Source organism: Phacochoerus africanus, chromosome 2 (genome assembly GCF_016906955.1).
Source record: "Phacochoerus africanus isolate WHEZ1 chromosome 2, ROS_Pafr_v1, whole genome shotgun sequence".
In the NCBI taxonomy this organism is placed as follows: Eukaryota; Metazoa; Chordata; class Mammalia; order Artiodactyla; family Suidae; genus Phacochoerus; species Phacochoerus africanus.
The window spans coordinates 28755102-28774295 of record NC_062545.1 but is presented as its reverse complement, the minus strand read 5'-3'; the positions used below and the strand labels follow the sequence as shown (position 1 = coordinate 28774295).

The following is a 19194-nucleotide window of genomic DNA, read 5'->3' as shown; positions in this document are numbered from 1 at the left end:
TAAAAAATATGAAATATAATATGTAGAGAAATATAACGGACATACGTTCCTTTATAATGAACCAACGCTTGATTTCTTTTTAAAGTTTTAGAACTCCGGCTATTAAAAGGTCAATCCTGGAAAGCTCTCCAAGAACTCCTACACCGTTCAAACATGCACTCGCAGCTCAAGAAATTAAATATGGTCCCCTGAAGATGCTAGTAAGTTCTTGCAAAGTTCTTGGGTTTAGTTGGTTTATTGGTATAGACAGAAGTTTTTCTCTGATGCAAATGTACCCAATCTTCCCTTCAGCCTCAGACACCATCTCATCTAGTAGAAGACCTGCAGGATGTGATAAAACAGGAGACTGATGAATCTGGAATTGTTGCTGAGTTTCAGGAAAATGGACCACCTTTACTGAAGAAGATCAAACAAGAGGTAAGCATGAGATCCTTTGGAAGAAACAGCATTGCTGCCCTTGTTCCTATGGACAGCTTAATGTGTCTGATATGGGCACTGTGTAACAGCGCAAATTTTCATAAGAGATTTTCATGCAAGATGCAGCTAAGGGGTACTGCCAGGCTGTAGGTGTGCAACCTTGCATTTGGGAAGCCAAGCCACTTCTAGCTCCTTCATGGTCAAACAGAAAACAGGTTAGAGAGGATTAAAGGAAAGAGAAGGAAACAGCTTTGCATTTGTATTTTTTAAAAAATCACTGATAATAGATGGATAGATAAGTGACTGATATGTAGATATTTAATTGTTGGACATCACGGAGAATTTAAACTAATTAAAATAATAGTGTCTTTAATTCATAGAATAAAAGAAAGGGAATCTAATTTGCCAAGATCAAAGCATTAGCTTGGTGTCAAGAAGTTTCTCCAACAGGTTAGATACAATACCTCCTGAACTTATTTTCATATAAAAGTAGGTGGTTCAGAGATGGCTAGAGATTTGCTTTTTTTTTTTTCAGCTTTATTGAGATACAACTGACAAATAAAATTATTATACTGAAAGTGTACAATGTGATGCTTTGATATACACATACATTGTGAAAGGATTCTTGCCCATAGAGTTAACACACATCATCTCACCTATTTACCTTTTTTCAGTGATAACATTTAAGTTCTACTCTCTTAGCAAATTTCAATTATACAGAGCAGTGTTTTCAGCTGTAACCACCATATGATACATTAGATCCTCAGACCTTTATTCATCTTAACAGAAATTTACTCTTGAGTGTTGCTGTTTCGTGGGAAATTTTAGTTCTAGAAACAACAGTGCACTTCCTGTTTGCTTTTAGGTGGAATCACCAACTGATAAAGCAGGAAACTTCTTCTGCTCAAACCACTGGGAAGGGGAGAATCTGAACACTCAGCTGTTCACACAGGCATCGCCTGTGGCAGATGTGCCAGTAAGTACACGCCCATGTTCTGAGATGCTGGTGCCTCACAGAATTCTGTGTGTGGCATATGGGCCACTGTGGTTTCCACACTCTCTGGCGCATCATACTGCTAAATATTCTCTCTCACATGATTATTTTCTTATGATTATTAGTGTTGACTTAAAGCGAGATTTTATTTATGCATTGGAAATAAATTCTATTCCATTGCAGACTTGTTATTTATTTTCTTATGATTTGAGGGTCCTTGCTGCTTAAAAAATCTGCTGCATGTATATAAATACTTCCATGGAAACAGAACATTAACTTTTACATTTTCTCTTAATTTACTTATTTGTCTTCTAAATGTAGTACAGGTTTCCCCTACTGCCTAAAAGTAGAGCATTCCTGTGAAACCCTTCCTTGGCTAAAATGGCATAAAGCACAAAAAGAATAACCTTAAGGACATATCTAGCTAACAGGTGCAAAACATAAAAATTTTTTTAAAAGCAAACAAGTGTAGCAGTATAGAAACAGACTCAGGAGTTCCCGTGGTGGCTCAGTGGGTTAAGAACCCGACTAGTATCCATGAGGACGCGGGTTCAATCCCTGGCCTCACTCAGTGGATTAAGGATCCAATGTTGCCTTGAGCTGTGGTGTAGGTCGCAGACACGGCTTGGATCCCATATTGCTGTGGCTGATTGATGTAGGCCGGCAGCTGCAGCTCTGATACGACCCCTAGCCTGGGAACCTCCATATGCTGCAGGTATGGCCCTAAAAAAAGACCAAAGAAAGAGATTTCACAGATATGGAGAACAAACCAGTGCTTGCCAGAGAGGAGAGGGGTGGGAGGAGGGACAGAATAGGTGAAGGCGGTTAAGAGGTACAGACCCCCAGTTATAAAATAAATTAGTCACAGGGATGTAATGTATAGCACAGGAAATAGTATTTCATACTAACTGTGTACAATGCGTAGTCCATTCAGTATTGACTGACTCGCCATGTTGTACATCTGAAACTACTACAGTATTACAAGAAAACTATACTCCAATTAAAAATGAATAAAAATAAATACATCGAGATAAAATACAGATGCTTATATGGTTCAGGCTATGGGGCCTGATGCCGAGCTGCGGAGTAGAGTGTCGGGGAAGGCCCTTGGTGGTGCCACTCTAGCTGCTCAAGGTGTAGGCTGCCTTCATAACAGCTGGCTGCAAAAGAAAAGCAAAAGTCCTCTGCAGTTAGCAGTTAGCAAAAACAGGTTTTTCATAAAAGCGAAGTGGTATGAAGTGAACTTTCAGGTAGTGGGGAGACCGGTGTTCCTCCTTAGGCTGTCTCCAGTTTGGTTTTATCTAGCATAGTGCTAATCAGGATGTTTGCAGTTATAAGGGCCCGTTATTGTACCCGATGTTGCATTGCTTTGGTTACCGCCATGTTTTTAATTGACCTTATTTTTTAAGAGCAGTTTTAGGTTCATAGCGAGGTTAAGCAAAGGGTCATTGATTTCCCATGTATCTCCTGTCCTCACACGTGCAGGGCCTCCCCATTATCAACCTCGCCCACCAGAGGGGTGCATGCCATTCATTTATTACACCTGGTGAGCCTACCGTGACACCTCATCACCCTGAGTCCATAGTTTACGTTAGGGTTCACCCTTGGTGTTCGTTGTACATTCCATGAGTTTGGACATATTTATAATAACTCGTATCCACCATTGTAGCATCATGCAGGGTATTTCACTGCCCTGAAAATCCTCTGTGTTCTGCCCATTCATCCCTCCCTCCCCCTCAACTTCTAACAACCCTGATCTTTTTACTTTTTACTATCTCCAGTTTGCCTCTTCCAGTAGGTTATACAGTTGGAATCATGCAGTATGTAGCTTTTTCTGACCGGCCTCTTTCTCTTAGTAATATACTCAAATTTCTTCTGTGTCTTTTCATGGCTTGGTAGCCTTTTTTTTTTTTTTTTTTTTTATGGCCACCCTTGTGGCATATGGAAGTTCCCAGGTTAGGGATCAGGTGAGAGCTATAGCTGCCCGCATACACCAATGGCGGAATCCGAGCCACATCTGTGACCTATACCACAGCTCATGGCAACCCTGGATCCTTAACCTACTGAGCAAGGCCAGGGATCAAACCCGAATCCTCATGGGTGCTAGTTGGGTTTGTTCCCTGCTGAGCCCCATCATTTGTAAAGTTTGTAATTTGTGAACAGTTGCCCTTTTCTCTTATGGAGAATCAGAGCTAATAGCGCTTACTAATATTTATCCATTCAGTGTGTCCTAAGTGGTGAGTAATCTTCTGAGAGCTTTAGATGCATTAACTCATCTAATCCTCGCAAGCCCCCGACAAGTTTGGAAACATTATCACTTTCGTTATGTTAAAGGGGAAACTGATGCACAGGGAGGCTGAGCCACTTGCTCAAGATTGTATGGCTTGTAAGTGGTGGTTCTGGGTTGGAACTTTAGTCCAGTTCTAAATTCCATGTTACCCCGCCTCATTTAAATTTCAAATTATTCTCTTTCCCTTTAGAATATTCTTACAAGTTCTGTTTTAATGACTCCAGTATCAGAAGACGAAGACAATGTTCTCAAAGCATTTACAGTACCTAAAAACAGGTCCCTGGCAAGTCCCTTGCAGGTAATTATTTTTCCAACATTGGTATCTTAAAATCATTGGCTGAAAGAAACTGTCTTTTTAAAAGAATATATTTTAGACATAGAGGAATCATGCTTTATTTATTTATTTATTTGCTTTTTAGGGCCACACCCACGGCATATGGAAGTTCCCAGGCTAGGGGTCGAATCAGAGCTGCAGTTTCCAGCCTACACCACAGCCACAGTAACAGGGGACCCGAACCATGTCTGTAACCTATATCACAGCTCACAACAACCCTGGATCCTTAACCTGCCGAGCAGGGCCAGGGATCGTGGAACCTGTGTCTCATTGCCACTGAGCCACAACGGGAACTCCCAAGGAGTGATGCTTTAAAATAACTCCCAGTGTCTAAAAACTCCTAAAATTCCTTGTTGCCACTCATGTGAGACTCGCTGGAAATTTTTATTAGAGGGGGCTCCCAAAGCATGATGAAGTAAAACATTTCTTACTGTGACTGAGACCAAGATCATTAATTACACATGTGTCAATATCTCCTTCTGCTTTTAAAGATTTTATTAAAAAACGGTATAGTGGTATAGTTTACTTTTAGTTTCAAAATCTTCATTTTTTTTCTGCTTCATCACTAATCCATCAAAGTTCAAACTCTGTTTAGATTTCCAATGAAGTCTGAAATTAGAGAGCTAGAAAAGAATTACCATATATTTGACTATCAGAATGGGAAAGCCAACTGTCAGTGTTATGTGGCTAATCTGTAGGTGAACATCTGCTCTCAGGTTTTAATATCAAAGGAGATTTCCCTTTTTCTGAAGGAGGTGTGTGTTGATGAAATACAACAAATTCCAAATTAATCCTGAGCCAAATGTAAATAAGAATGCAAATTTGCTCCCTTAAATTATTTAAAGCAGTTCCCAACATTAAATAGCCTAGTACCCAGCCACCTGCAGAGCCCTGCTCTCCATCCCCCTGTGCTATACTGATGTTAAAACCATAAACCCTGCAGCATAGAGCCAACCTGGATTCAGAAGCGGAAAGTCACGCTTGTCCTGTGAGGGAACGACACTGTATGGGATGGTGTGATTTGAGAGAATGTCCTGTTCATGGAAGGGCTTTTCCGTCACTGGGGACAGGGCAGGGCGGTGGGGGGGGGGGGGTCCTCTGTCCAGATTGTGAGAATCTTAAAACTCCCCCCTTTTAAGCATTCGTGATACTTAGCATTATTTCTAAGTAATACAGATATACAGCTGGAAGGGCTGTAGGCACACTTTGTTTAACTCCATCCGATTGCTTTCCCTGTGGCCTCTATCTGATGCAACCTCAGCGAGGAAAGCTGACTGTTGACTGGAGGGTGGGCTAGGAAAAGCAGCCTACCCTCTGGCTGCTCTCTAAAGGGCAGGGAATCTGGGCTCATTCCTGAATCAGTCAAGCCTATGTAGGCGTGTGAAGAAGACCTGAATATCTCAAAGAATTGGGAGATGAGGAAAACGACTTCTGCATAAGAGGGATGCACAAAGGGGGTGTGAACGATGTCAAGGCAAGAGTCAGCCACTTCAGAATTTTACCTAGAGCTGACCTTAGATCCAGAATGGAACCGCTTTCTTTTTCTCTCGCTCTTTCTTCCTAAATTACTTGGCCCTAGGTTTCCAGAGCATAGAATTTGACTGGCACTATTAGTGCTTTAATTAAGCTAGGTTAGGTTTATTTATATTTTGTAACCTAGGCTGGGATCTGATCTATATTTATAGTAGAGGAGAAAAAAATGCGCTTTAAGTTGCAAAGCACAACATGTAAATATATTTGGGGACAACTATCATTATGTAAGTTGAAAACCCCTGGTTTTTTCCCTAAAACTAAATCCTAAAAGCTTTTGGTCTAACCAGAAAGTATGTAGCAAAACCTAAACCTAAACCTTTATGCAGATATGAAATATATTCAGCTTAACATGGTACAGGTATCAAATATATATTGGCAAGAAAGTCAGTATTTATTTTAAAAAAAATAGGTCGTCAGGAGTTCCCACTGTGGCACTGTGGGTTAAAAATCAGACTGCAGCAGCACCAGGAGCTGTGGAAGCACATGTCCAATTCCTGTCCTGGTGCAGTGGATCAAAGGATCTGGTGCTGCTGCAGCTGTGGCATAGGTCACAGCTTGGGCTCAGGTTCAGTCCCAGGCCTTGTGAATTTCCATATGCTGTGGGCATGGCTATGAATAAAAAATCAGTATGGAACTTTATAATCAGCATATTTATATTTTCTTTAATGGAAATATTACTTATCTTTAAAGTTCAGTATTAAGTAGTAGCTCTGTTTTGATTAATCTGTGTGTTCTAGCATGTCACTGAGTCATATTTGACACTCTACAGATTCTAACATCGTATATTGAGATTAAGCCATCAGTGTACACCGCATGTCACTTGTGCTAAACTAAATAATTGAGACCTACAAGTTGATTTTGGAGTCAGTGCTTCTATCTACACTATATATGTTTTTACTGATTTGCATCACTCAAGTATATTTCAATAACTTGCTATAATAGATAACTAACTCACTTTAAGAAACACTCACTAAATGAGTGAGTGGAACACACCTAGTAGCTCCTTCATCTTGTGTCATGGACACCTAGCTTCTAATACCACAGAAATAGGTGATTCCTAAAATGTTTCCAACTTTTGTGATAAATATCAGAAAATGCACCAGGTGATTCTAAATATTTAAGCATATACTGCTTATGTTTCATGTAATTTTGACTCGACTACATATATAGGTGTTTAAGCAATTTAGTGAATTTTTCTGTTAAAAATATTATGCTTTAATCATATATATTTCCATTGATGATTCAGTTTGACCTAAGGAGGCAGATTTTTCGTGAACGATATTGTTGAACATATTGTGCACGTGTTTAAATGATCTGGCTATTCAACTCGAGTACTTTATATAACCTAGAAACTCAACAACCTGTACCTGTAATAAATCAAATATTAAGTGGGATTTTAGCCAAACAATTTAGACATTTTTTGTCAAAGTACATCTCATGAAAACAACTGTGGTTTCTAAACTATTTTAACATTCTGATACTTTTAAAATATAAAAGATGTGTCACTTGTATAGTGCAATTGATTGTCTCTCCACCTAATTGGCTGACTTTCCTTAGGTACCAAAAAGGTTTATTGAAGACTACACTAACTGTAATTCTGTGTTCCATCATTTCAGTGTTAATCATCTCTGGCTGAATTATGGCCATAACACTTTAGACAGAGCAATTTTTGTTTTGAAGCCCAAAATATCGGGCCTTTATAGTTCAGCTTCTAATGCACCTGTAAATGCACATGCTTATACATGAAGACATGTAAATTTCATGTGAAATTTTAAAATTAGAAATGCAAGAAGCTATGAGTTTAACATTTTATTGCGATAAATTTCAAACATACCTAGAAGTATAGAAAATATGCTGTGATCTAGACTTAACAATTATTAACATTTTGCCATATTTATTGCCTCTTTTTTATTTAGCATTTTAAAATAAGTGCCAGACAATATAACAATTTATTCATATGGACTTCAAGATGTACCTCTAAACTAAAAGACGTTCCATCTATGACCTAATATTGCATTACATGTTACTCGTAATAATAATAACTTGGTATTCTAATTCCAGGATATTTTAAATTTTCCCCATTAATCTAAAAAGGATTTTTTTTTTGTCTTTTTGCCGTTTCTTGGGCCATTCCCACGGCATATGGAAGTTCCCAGGCTGGGGGTCCAATTGGAGCTGTGCCGGTAGCTGCCGGCCTCCGCCAGAGCCACAGCCACGCGGGATCCGAGCTACATCTGCAACCTACACCACAGTTCACGGCAATGCCAGATACTTAACACCCTGAGCAAGGCCAGGGATCGAACCCAAAACCTTATGGTTCCTAGTCAGATTCATTAACCACTGCGCCACGACAGGAACTCCCAGGAATTTTTTTTATTATTTGTTTGATCAGTATTGAAACAAATTCACACATTGCATTTGGTTGTTTAGTCTCTTAAATCCCTTTTAATCTCTAGACCAATACTATTCAATAGAACCTCTGTAATGACAGAAATGTCCATTATGCTGCTATCTTATATGATAGCTACTAGTCGCATTTGGCTATTGAGCAGTTGAAATGTGGCTGTGCCATTAAGGAATAGAATTTTCTATTTTATTTAATTTAAACTGCTTTAATGTAATAGCAACATTTTCTTCTTGTCTTCTTGGAACCAGCCATTCCCCCAAGGTGCTCTGATGCTTTTAGTGGGAAAATGGTATGTAGAGACCAAAATCAGGGTGCTAAATATGCCCATTTGTTATGTGGGTTGTCACTAAAAAGAATTTTAATAACTCAGAACTTTCCACATACCTCATGTATGGAATAGTCCATAAGCTATAATGCTTAGAGGCTATCATAAGCCATTATGCACAATAATGTTATATTTGTTTTTGAAATTATTTATGCTTGATCTTTTTTAAAAAGGAATTTGCAGTAGCTGTGTAATCGTATAATTGTTGGATTTCTTCTTTTTAGTTGCCTTAAAATTGGGGGTGTTTTTTTGCCATAGTTGTAAAAACAAAGAGGGACTCTTACAATAAACATGTTCTGAGACATTTTTTATATGTGTGCCTTTCATGTAGCTCAGAATATGTGAGATTTTTGATTATGCTATTTTTCCCACATTGTGTGGTGGTAGAGAATGGAGTCTAGAAGGATATCAAATGATCACAATAAGGAAATAGACCTTGAGCCTAGAAAGCTTGCAGTTTGGGGCAGGAAAGACAGATGCACTGTGGATTGCTACTGGATTCTGCTGTTCAAAAGTTACCCTGGGAGAGCTCAAGGCACACACACACACACACACACACATGCACACACGCACATGTGTGCACACACACACACAGCTCCCTTAGCAAGGAGATAAGAGCTGCCTGCTTTTCTGTGTGCTTTCAATTTGCTTTACATTTTGAAATAAGTACATTATGCCAATAAACATTTCCTAAGGTAGAAATTTTCATTGGTAGATCTGAAACTGTGTTTAAGTTATAAGCTTCTGAACTTCTGTATTTTTCTCTTAAATTATAATTTCCTTTTATTCCTATTTAAAACCCAATGTAAAAGATGTGTTCATATGGTTTTTACTCACTCACTTTCCTCTTTTTTGTAACCACAGAATGACAGCCTTAAATTTTAATTTCCTGACTTGGCTTGTTCTGGCCTTACTCTTTTAAAATAGTGAGTTTAAGTAAACTTCTCAAGCCATTAGTATTTAAACACATTTGCACAACATCAAAGAATCTTAAAATATTATTGCGAGCAATTGAAGCTCACTTTTTCTGTTCCGTGTGCTTCAGATTGCTCCTATCTTTGTATGAATTGCTCATAAATTTTTCAAAAAATAGGGCAAACCCTTTTTGTATGATCCATGTTGCTAAGGAGTGTAGTAAGCTAGCATGCAGGACTAGCTAGACTCCACCATTTTCTAATTCATTAGCTTCTTCAGTCCAAAATGCTCTCATTTATAACCTGGGGACCCTGGTATTTCCTCCATTCATCATACAAGTTGCTGTGAAGATCAAATGGATGTAATAATACTTGGAAAACGGCAGCACCAGTGTACTTTGGTGGTAGCTATTTTTCAGCAAAGGGTGTGCACAATCCTTGTCCTTAGCAACTCAGGCAAACAGGTGTCTCCAAAAGCCAAGTCCCTTTGCGCTGTGGTGTATTATTTCCTCCAGTATATTCTTTCTCATTCCTTGTTCCACTCTTGCAGAACTGTGTCAGTGGGTCACCAAAAGAGATTGCTGATTCGACTGATTCCTGAAATACAGGTAGTCAGATCTCTTTGGTGTCATGGAGATGAAACAACGGATTTACTGATCTCTTCTGTTTTTCTGTACTTATGTTGGCATGTCAACAGACATGGAAACAGTCTGTCTCCATGTGACATAGATCTTCTGGGGCATTTCTTTTTTTTTTCCTTTTTTTGTCTTTTTGCCTTTTGCTCCCACGGCATATGGAGGTTTCCCAGGCTAGGGGTCGAATCGGAGCTGTAGCCGCCGGCCTATGTATGCCAGGGCCACAGCAACTCGGGATCCAAGCCATGTCTGCGACCTACACAGCTCACAGCAACGCCGGATCCCTAACCCACTGAGCAAGGCCAGGGACCGAACCCGCAACCTCATGGCTCCCAGTCAAATTCGTTAACCACTGCGCCACGACGGGAACTCCGTTTTTGTGTGTGTGTGGTTTTGTTTTTTTTTTTTGTTTTTTTTTTGTTTTTTTTTGCCAGGGCATTTCTTAGTGTAGTATGCTGTTGTTGACCTGCTCCCCTGGATACCTCTGTATTTGGCTCTCCCTTGGGTCACTTTTTTTTTGACTTGCGCTGGCAAGTTTTCATATAGCTGGCAGTCATATTTCAGCAACCTGCTTTCAATATATCTTATAAAATAAACAAGCTGGCCATGTAATTTTGGGAGTGAACTGAGAAAGTATCAATAAGTGGGGAAGGCAGGTTGGGCTCCAATTCAGAGTCTTACCCCAGAGAGTATAAGACGTGGATTTTCCTGTAGTTGGTTTTGGTGAACACTCTGACATTGAATCTTCCTCGGGCCAGCGAAGATAGCATTGCTTTAGAGCGATTTGACGCTTGTCTTAATCCTAATAGCTTAAAACCAATATGTGACTAAGGAAAGAGTTGTTCTTCCCCAAAACTGTGACACCTGAGGCTGTGCGATTTAAACTATTGGAAAGCCTATCAACATGTAAGATGAAAAGAACTCTAGTTGAATTTCTTTTTATTAAAGTATAGTTGATTTGCAATGCTGTGCCAGTTTCTGCAGCACAAAAAAAAGAACTCTAGAGACATCAGGGACAAACTCCAAATTTGGGAACCTTCCATCCGTATTAGCAATCATCAACTTAGACCTGGGTGGGAAGTGGCGGCACGGGTGGGTGGGGAAACCTTTGATCACCATCTGGACTTTGAGTTATTAAGTTTTCAGGATCTTTTCTCTGAAAAGTTAGCAACCCTGAAGTTGGGAGCATTTGATTGTTTTGTTCAGACATAAGGAAGCACTTATGCCCAGGGAAAGTTTGATAATCCTTAACCTTACTTCAGTGACACCTCATCTCAGGTTCATTCTTGACTCTCAAGGTACAATGAAAGATTTCTACATTATCTCTTATAACTAATATGTTTTAAAAGATGCCCCTTTGGGAAGGAATTCTGACTTTTAGAGTTTTTGTCCAGAGTAAGTCTTTTCTTCAGATGGTTTAAATAGAATCATCAATTCTTAGTCTTTTGGACACCATTCATATTTGCTTATTACTTTAAAATATGAAACAAAAATGTAATACCACCTTGCAAGTTGCTTTAGTTTTACAGAATCATTTTTTATGCTCATGCCAGTTTCTTATGAGGTGAATTATAAAGCGCAAACTCTGCCATGGCTTTGGACACCGGCAGCTATTGCGTGAAGCTGCCCTACGAATGTGACAACAATAGCGGTTCTTGTTCAGCACGATGAAAAAAACCATTCATATTCCAAGTGAAAATGTGAAGGCCATCTAATGCTGACAGAAAACCACCTGTGGACATGGTCTTGTCTCGTTTTATTTCTTCTGTTCACTACAAAGGATCTGAGTATTTATTTAAAGTGCTTCAGCAGGATATCCCAGTTAAAACTCTGACAATCTGTTTACAGTTCACTTCTGCCTGGGGGCAATTAAAGGTCCATTTCGGGAGAAGTAAGATGACGGATAGGTAAGACGAGGAGGATGTGCAGTAGGATTATTAATGTTAAAATGAATTAGGTAGAGTGACACGTCTGCAGCAGCACCATGGGTTAGTCATTTAATAAGAATGCCTGTGCAAAGAATTCTGTAATTCTTACCCATTCTTTAGTATAAATGAAACTAACATTTAAGGAGAGAGAATAAGGAGGATGTCCAAAGATCTACAGGACAGTCTTAAAAAATATCCTTCTAGCACAAAGCCATTTAATCCTCCTCTGTCAGAACGATTCTGTCGGCTTGAAAAGTTGGCTAGGGCCCCAGGGCTTCAAGGTAAGGAGGACGAAGGAATCGGCCGAAGAGGAGGCAGTTGCTATCTTGGCTGGTGGACCTGGGCATTTCTTTTCTTCCCCAAGTACTCAACCTTCTGCTCCTCCTTCACCTTCATGAAAAGCAGGTGTGTGTCTACCTACTTTTCCATGCATGGAGTAGGAAGTCCTCGCTTTGTAGTCTCATGGTGCAAAAAAGCAGCTGCCCACTCATACTCACCTTTTTGTTCTGCACGCAGGGGTTCCTGCACACAGTGGTTCCTTTGTCTTGCTGTCTACACTGGGAGGTTCAGGTCTTCCAAGTCATCTTGACCTCCCTAGGTTCTGGGCTTCAGGGCTTAAGTGCCCCTGAAATGCTCTGCTTTCTGGAATTCGGATATTTCCGTCAATGTGATTTATTTGTTCATAAATTTTATTTTGACTTGGGAGAAGCTGACTGAAAAGTTTGTTTCAAAATACTAATTAAAAATATATGGTACCTTTTTTATATGGATCCTGTTTTAAATATCTGGTCCTGGAGGAAGAGCCAAACATGTATAAAGTGATGAGGCATCTGGGAGATGCCACAAGCACACCATCGAAGTTCAAGTTGAAAATATACTAAGCTGGTAATTGTTTTGGATTCTCCTGAACAGACATTGGGAAATCCAAAATAAGTCCTGTATTGTTGAGGATCAGAACTTACAAAGAGGCACTGTAAAAGCAAGCGTAAAAGTCTTTTAATATAGTATTTTAAGATCCTTAATGTATTAAAAGTTAACATAGAAAATTAATTCTGATTAATGGAAGCACTGCTAAGTAGAAAAATTCTTAACCAGAGAAGAACAGAAATAATCGTTTCTTTCTTTCCTCTCACTTTCATTCTCCTTTTGCCTTCATTTTTTTGTATGTACTCTTTCAAAATATGTATTTTTTGGATTTTGTGTGTATCTTTGTGCAATTTTATGTTTACATATAAGATACTATTATATTAAGTTATTTCATTCTGTGTCTTCTTTAGTCACTTGCTTTTAAGATCCATGCACCTTGTTCTGTGTACATCATTAAGCCATCATCTTTATTCACTCTCAAATGGTAGTTAATACATGTCACATTGTCGTATATGTTCTATATGTGTCATTACAAACACAAGCTTCATAATCACAGTGATAACATTATATTTTAGTTTGTTAATTGGGTTTCTTGTGTCAATTTGGTGTTTCAGTGCTGCCCTGAAAAAATTTAGCCACTTATATATGTAAGCAATCAATTCAACTAAAATATGGGATTTGGTTGGACTGATACACACCAGAGAAATGTGTGTATTTAATCCACTTCCTCCAACCTAACGAAACATCATTTATTCAGAACTGTATCAAAGAAGGCTTTAACTACCATGGTGATTTTATATAGAAAAACATTAAAAGTGATTCAGTGGTGAAAGTCAGCCCAGAAGCCCTGTCATCTTTGTCCTGTCATTTTTGTGATTCACGGTTCCAGGGAAATCTTATGACAATTCATCTTGCTTGTGTCGTATTTCAAGTTATGTATTGAGACTCTGAGTCTTGAGGGTAAACACATGTAAACTTGGATGGTGCCGTTGGTGGTTGGCGGTGAGATGGCTTGACAGATTGGGCAGAAACTGGGAAATCTAGTTTGTGTCCTATGAAAGCTTACAAGTTGAAAACATGGCCTTGTAAACCTTATGCCACTGAAACTGTTCCAGACCCTAGGCGAGGAAGCCTCATCACCATGCAAATACCTCATCCTTTTGAAATTATCTTGCCTCTTTGCTAAAAAGTCTGATAACTTTTGACACCTCATCTAAGCACTTCTTCCTGTATTCCAAGGCCCCACTGAGCTGATCCTACAGTTTCCCACTGATAAGAATTCTAATGGAAGTAGCAACTTGTTCTTATTAGAGCCTAGATTCACATACCTGCTTCATCACTTCTTAGCTGGTGACTTTAAGGATGTTGCTTAAGTTCTCTCTTCCTTTAAAATTGCCAGTTCTGTACTTCCAGTTGCCAAGAGGGAGAGAAGATGGGGGAGGGATGAATCGGGAGTTGGGAACTAGCGAGTGCAAACTGTTTTATATGGAATGGATAAACAACAAGGTCCTACTTTATAGCACAGGGGATGATAGTCAATATCCTATGATAAACCATCACGGAAAAGAAAAAAAAAATCCCCGCTTTGTAAAACAGGTGTAAGGAGCCATGCATATGCCATAGGTGTCTTAATGTGAGAACTGAGTGAGTTGACATGTGTAAAATACTTAGAAGCCTGGGTGGCACATAGTGAGCACTTGTTAAACATTGTCACTGAGTCCACGGTATCCCTTCATCTGTCTCCCAGTCCCTGTCACAAGCAATGTACAGACTACAGCTTCCTGACTTTTTCATGCTACTTCTCCGTCTAAGCTATCCTCCTCTTTACCTCCTGTCTATCTAAAGCCTACCGAGTTGTGCCCTTTCCCTAGAGCATTGCCTGGCTCATCCTTGGTGTCCTGTCCCCTCTTCCGCTGGCTGTGGGACAGAAATCTTTCACACTGCCGGTCATCACTTACCAGTTTCACATGTGTTCATTTTGCCTCCTGCAGGACAATTGAGGCTCTAAAGAACAGATGCTTTTCTTTTCTTACTCTTCTTTTGTCCCTCGGAAAACATCCCGCTTCGATGTCAATACTAGGAAGAGTTGTGCTTTTTTCTACACCACTGGTTTAGGTTTGAGCTTACGAACAGCAGATCTGCTTTTGTTTCCGTCTTTGCATTGACTGTTAGAGAGCTCAGAGTGAAGCTTGAGGTTTCCATCTCACTGGTGCATTATACTTCAGGGCAAGTGTTTTGAATACAGATCACACCCCATCTTCAGAATATTTGTTTTTTCCACATTTCCCTATGACCCTGCCTTGTTCACTTATTAAACCCTGTTAGCTTGCATTTGTTTTGTAAGCATTGTGAATGGGGGCTGGGAGAACTAAAGAGGACACAACTAACTAGTATATAACTTGATTTGAAAGACATGGAGGGAAGGCAGGAGTGGGGGCTGGGCAGAAGACAGACACAGATTCAAAGCCACTTCACTACTACCCTAAGAACAGCCTTGAAAGTTATCTCCACTTTCTCCGAATCTCCATTTCCTGCCCAATTAAAGACAGAAGGGGAGTTCCCTGGTGGCCTAGCAGTTAAGGAACCTGGGTCACTGTTGTGGTGCAGGTTTGATCTCTAGCCCGGGAACTTCCTTATGTTGCTGCTGCTGCTGAGGCCAAATTAAAAAAAAAAAAAAAGAATGAGCCTCTCTCCCAGGGTGGTTGTGCTGTTGTGCTGTGTAAGTGAGATCATGAGTGTGAACTGTCAAACACAGGACACAGGACCTGGGTGCTGCTCGTTAGATATGCATTGCATCTTGTGCCTTCCAGTGACTCTTTCACAAGTAAGCTATCCTGGTAAATGGATATCTCCTAATTGATATTTAATTGATAAGGATTGATTTTGATTAATAACTTTAAATTTTATTTATGCAAATCCAAATTTAAATTTAGTTGATAAAAATATATACTATGTTTAGTAGATATTGATCAATTCCAGCACCTACAGGAGCTTCTTCACTGAGGCGGTGGGGGCACTCACCAGTTTGCTTAATGGGTAAATGCCCAGCACTCCCCTTAGGTATCTGGGGGATGGCACTCATTCCTGTCTCCAGCTTTGCAAAATTTCCTAATCGACAAAAGGCACTCAAGTATGAAGATGCAGCTGTCTCTTAAATACTCTTTGGAGTGGGTTTTCTCTCTTTGCGATAAACAGTTTCTAATCATTAATATCACTTAAGAATGCTGGATTCCTGGTTGTCAGAGTGGAGATTTTTATCCAACAAAGGCTCCCCAGTGTCTACCACTTGTCGTGTGGAAGTCAGCATTTTTTCCACTGGCCCTGCTGTGTTTGGGAGTCCATGTGTGGGCTCAGGGTGTACCTCCGGGTCTGACCTTGACGCTGCCCTCTTCTTTCCCATTAGCCTTGTAGCGGTGCCTGGGAAGCTGCATCCTGTGGAAAGACAGATGATCAGATGACAGCTTCTGGTCAGGCTCGGAAATATGTGAATGCCTTCTCAACCCGGACTCTGGTCATGTGAGATGTTTGCAGATAAGCATTATGGTTTTCAGAACACTTCAAGTTGACTTGGGATATAGCATTCCTCGACGTGAAACTTTTCATGAATGGGAGAAGAGCCTATTTTTGTTGTGGTACAACAGTTGAGAGCAGCACCAAGTGCGTTTAGGTGGATGAAATCATATCAGATTTCACCCAACTAAAAGGATTTTTTTTAAGTAATAAATAACAGTCTTACCTAAATTATTAGGTAATGAATTGTAGTCAGTTGTTAATATCTTAATGCAGATTTTTTTTAAAAAAGCATAAAATGATTTATCTATATTTTAGAGGATCCAACAGATCAGTATTTTTTTTTCCTGTGATGAGGTTTTTGAAATTTTACACAAAAAAGGTACTCCAATATTTCGCTTTTCTCAATCACTAAACACAATGCATTACTATAAACGTTGGCTTACTACCACAGAATAAGTAATCAATATTGTAAATGCTCATTTATGGTTAGTAACCTTGGAGGTACATTTATTGTACTAAACCATTTTATGAGGGTTTTTTTGTTAGCTTGCTTAAAAAAATTATTACTGTATGAAATAGTTTTATAAAAAATTATATTTTTATTCAGTAATTTAATTTTGTAAATGCCAAATGAAAAAAAAAATGTGTTTTGCTGCTATGGTCTTAGCCTGTAGACATGCTGCTAGTATCAGAGGGACAGTAGAGCTTTGAATGAACAGAAAAGAAACTCGGTGTTAGGTAATTGACTATGCACTAGTATTTCAAACTTTTTTATTTTTTATATATATATATACTTTTTTTTTCCTTTTGTAATACATTGGAAAACTTGTTTGGGAGATTTTGCATTTGTTGTTGTTCTTTGTTTTATTTTTTGTTATTGTTGGTTTATAAGAGCATGCATTGCACTTCTTTTTTGGGAGATCTATGTTGTTGGTGTCCTGTGTTTTGTTTTGAGTTCAGCCTGACTGTTCTTTAATTCAGGGGTTGTGTGTTTAATCAGCATTCCCCATGGTCTCTAAGCGTATGGTCTCAGAACTGCTGCACAGAACCTGTGTTTGCAGCTGGGGGTCAAGAGATGGGGGTCAAGAGATTGGGGTCCATAGCCAGTTGCTGCCTTAAGAATCCTTGGTGCAAGATGGCCGGCACTGAACTTTTGATATGACAGTGTACTTACTGCCTTGTAGTAAAATAAAGCTGTGCCCTTATTTTACTTACTTTTGACTTCTGTCTTACTTTCGATGGTGGATGATAGTCCTACTTTGAAGAAAATGGAGTGAACACTGAGCACTTTTCTTCTGTTAATAATTTGTGTACCATCTGAACTTCACTTGAGGAATTAAAATGTTGAAGAAAGAAGAACAAGCACACCAAGTTCAGAAATTCACAAAATCAATCATGTGCAGAATGACGGCTGGGAGGAATCTTCCAGAATCTATCGGGCAGGGTTCCAGCAGGGTTCGAATTGGGGTAATGCAAGGAGAGTTCATTTGCAAGGGAACTGACACCACAGCTGTGGGCAGGGATAGGAGGACCACAGGGGCAGTGCTTGTGTATGGATGCAGGCCTGAAGGACGCTGTCACGTGGAGGGGGAGAGTCATGGAAAGCGGCTGCCCTTGAGAGGAGCAGTGACCTGAGGGGACCTCGCAGGAAGAGAGGCAAGGGCAATCCTGTAATTTTATATCCCCTATCCCTCGAATTCTGCCAGGATCCTCATTGGCAGAACTAACCGTGAACACAAACTCGAAGGCACGGGAGCATCTGGATGTAAGGCAGCTGGTCAGCCTCCTAGGGCAGAGCCAGAGGATATTTTTCTTTGGGATGAGGACAGGGCATCCCAGCTGAGTCATCCGTTCAGTCCAACTCCCTGTTTTATGGAGTTGCATCTCTCGGCTCAGGGTTCTCTTCGTTGTGCTACAATTTCCCTCTCATAGATTCCTTGTAATGTCCCTGGGTCACTCCTTTCCAACTCAAACTGTAGGATCTGAGTTGGATTCTCATACGCATGATACACTTGGTGTTCCTAGAGCCAAGGATTTGTTGCCCCTAATTACTAGTCTTTAAGACTGCTTAGCAGTCTTTGATTGCATTTTTAATTGCTTAGTATTCTTTGATTGTATTTTTAATAGGCAGTAAGACATCATCCCAGTGTTAAGAAGCTCCGTTTACAGTCATGTACCCTCAGAGCAGTTGCCAGGTGCTGACTCTGCCACTTACCAACAGCTGGAACTTGGACAAGTCAGTAACCTTTCTGAGCCTTTTTCCTCCATCTGTGAAATGACTTCATTGCTACAATGCACTATAAATAATGCACGATACAAACGTTCATTATTACATAAGCTTTCCATAATTAAGCTTATTGCATAAGCTGTCCATGACATACTGCATGCTGTGTAGTGTGTCAGAGGTTCATCTGGCCAACAGTGTGCTCTGCTGATTGTTGAGTTAAACTTGGTAAGTCCACATGACATATCTAGAGAATTGCAGATACACTGAGAATATTCTGAATTGTCTCTCAGCCACTAATGGGGCTGATAATCCAAGATGAGGAAGATGTACAAGGAAGAACTTTGTTTCTTCAGAAACTGTACAGTATTAGGAGTTCCCATCATGGTTCAATGGAAACGAATCTGACTAGTATCCATGAGGACACAGGTTCAATCCCTGGCCTCGCTCATTGGGTTAAAGATCTGGTGTTGCCATGAGCTGTGGTGTAGGTTATAGATGGGGCTCGGATCCCACATTGCTGTGGCTCTGGCGAAGGCTGGCAGCTACAGCTCAGATTTGACCCCTAGTCTGGGGACCTCCATATGCCGCAGGTGCGGCCCTAAACACACACACACACACACACACACACACAAAATAGAAATTATACAATATTAGACATCGTAAGGGGCTTCCAAAGGACTCCCCACATTGCTTTATTAAAACTGATTTGTTTTAGAGCCTCACTAGTCTTGGCTCAAGTTCAGATTCTGCCTTTGACCAGCTCTGTGACTTGGTAAGTGTTTAAACCTCCCTAAGCTTCATTTTACTTAT

General features: G+C 39.9%; 1 protein-coding gene across 3 annotated transcripts in view; it reads left to right on the top strand.

Annotated features, from left to right (window-relative positions):
- MYB (MYB proto-oncogene, transcription factor) overlaps positions 1-17371 on the top strand; it is a 36936-nt gene extending 19565 nt beyond the window's left edge. For all 3 annotated transcript variants that reach the window (XM_047758197.1, XM_047758211.1, XM_047758206.1), the window contains 5 exons: positions 86-200; positions 292-417; positions 1283-1393; positions 3892-3999; positions 16048-17371. In XM_047758197.1, the coding sequence (XP_047614153.1) occupies positions 86-200; positions 292-417; positions 1283-1393; positions 3892-3999; positions 16048-16164 (577 nt within the window). In that variant the 3' untranslated portion in view covers positions 16165-17371. The remainder of the gene's footprint in view (positions 1-85; positions 201-291; positions 418-1282; positions 1394-3891; positions 4000-16047) is intronic.
- The last annotated feature ends 1823 nt before the right edge of the window (positions 17372-19194 follow it).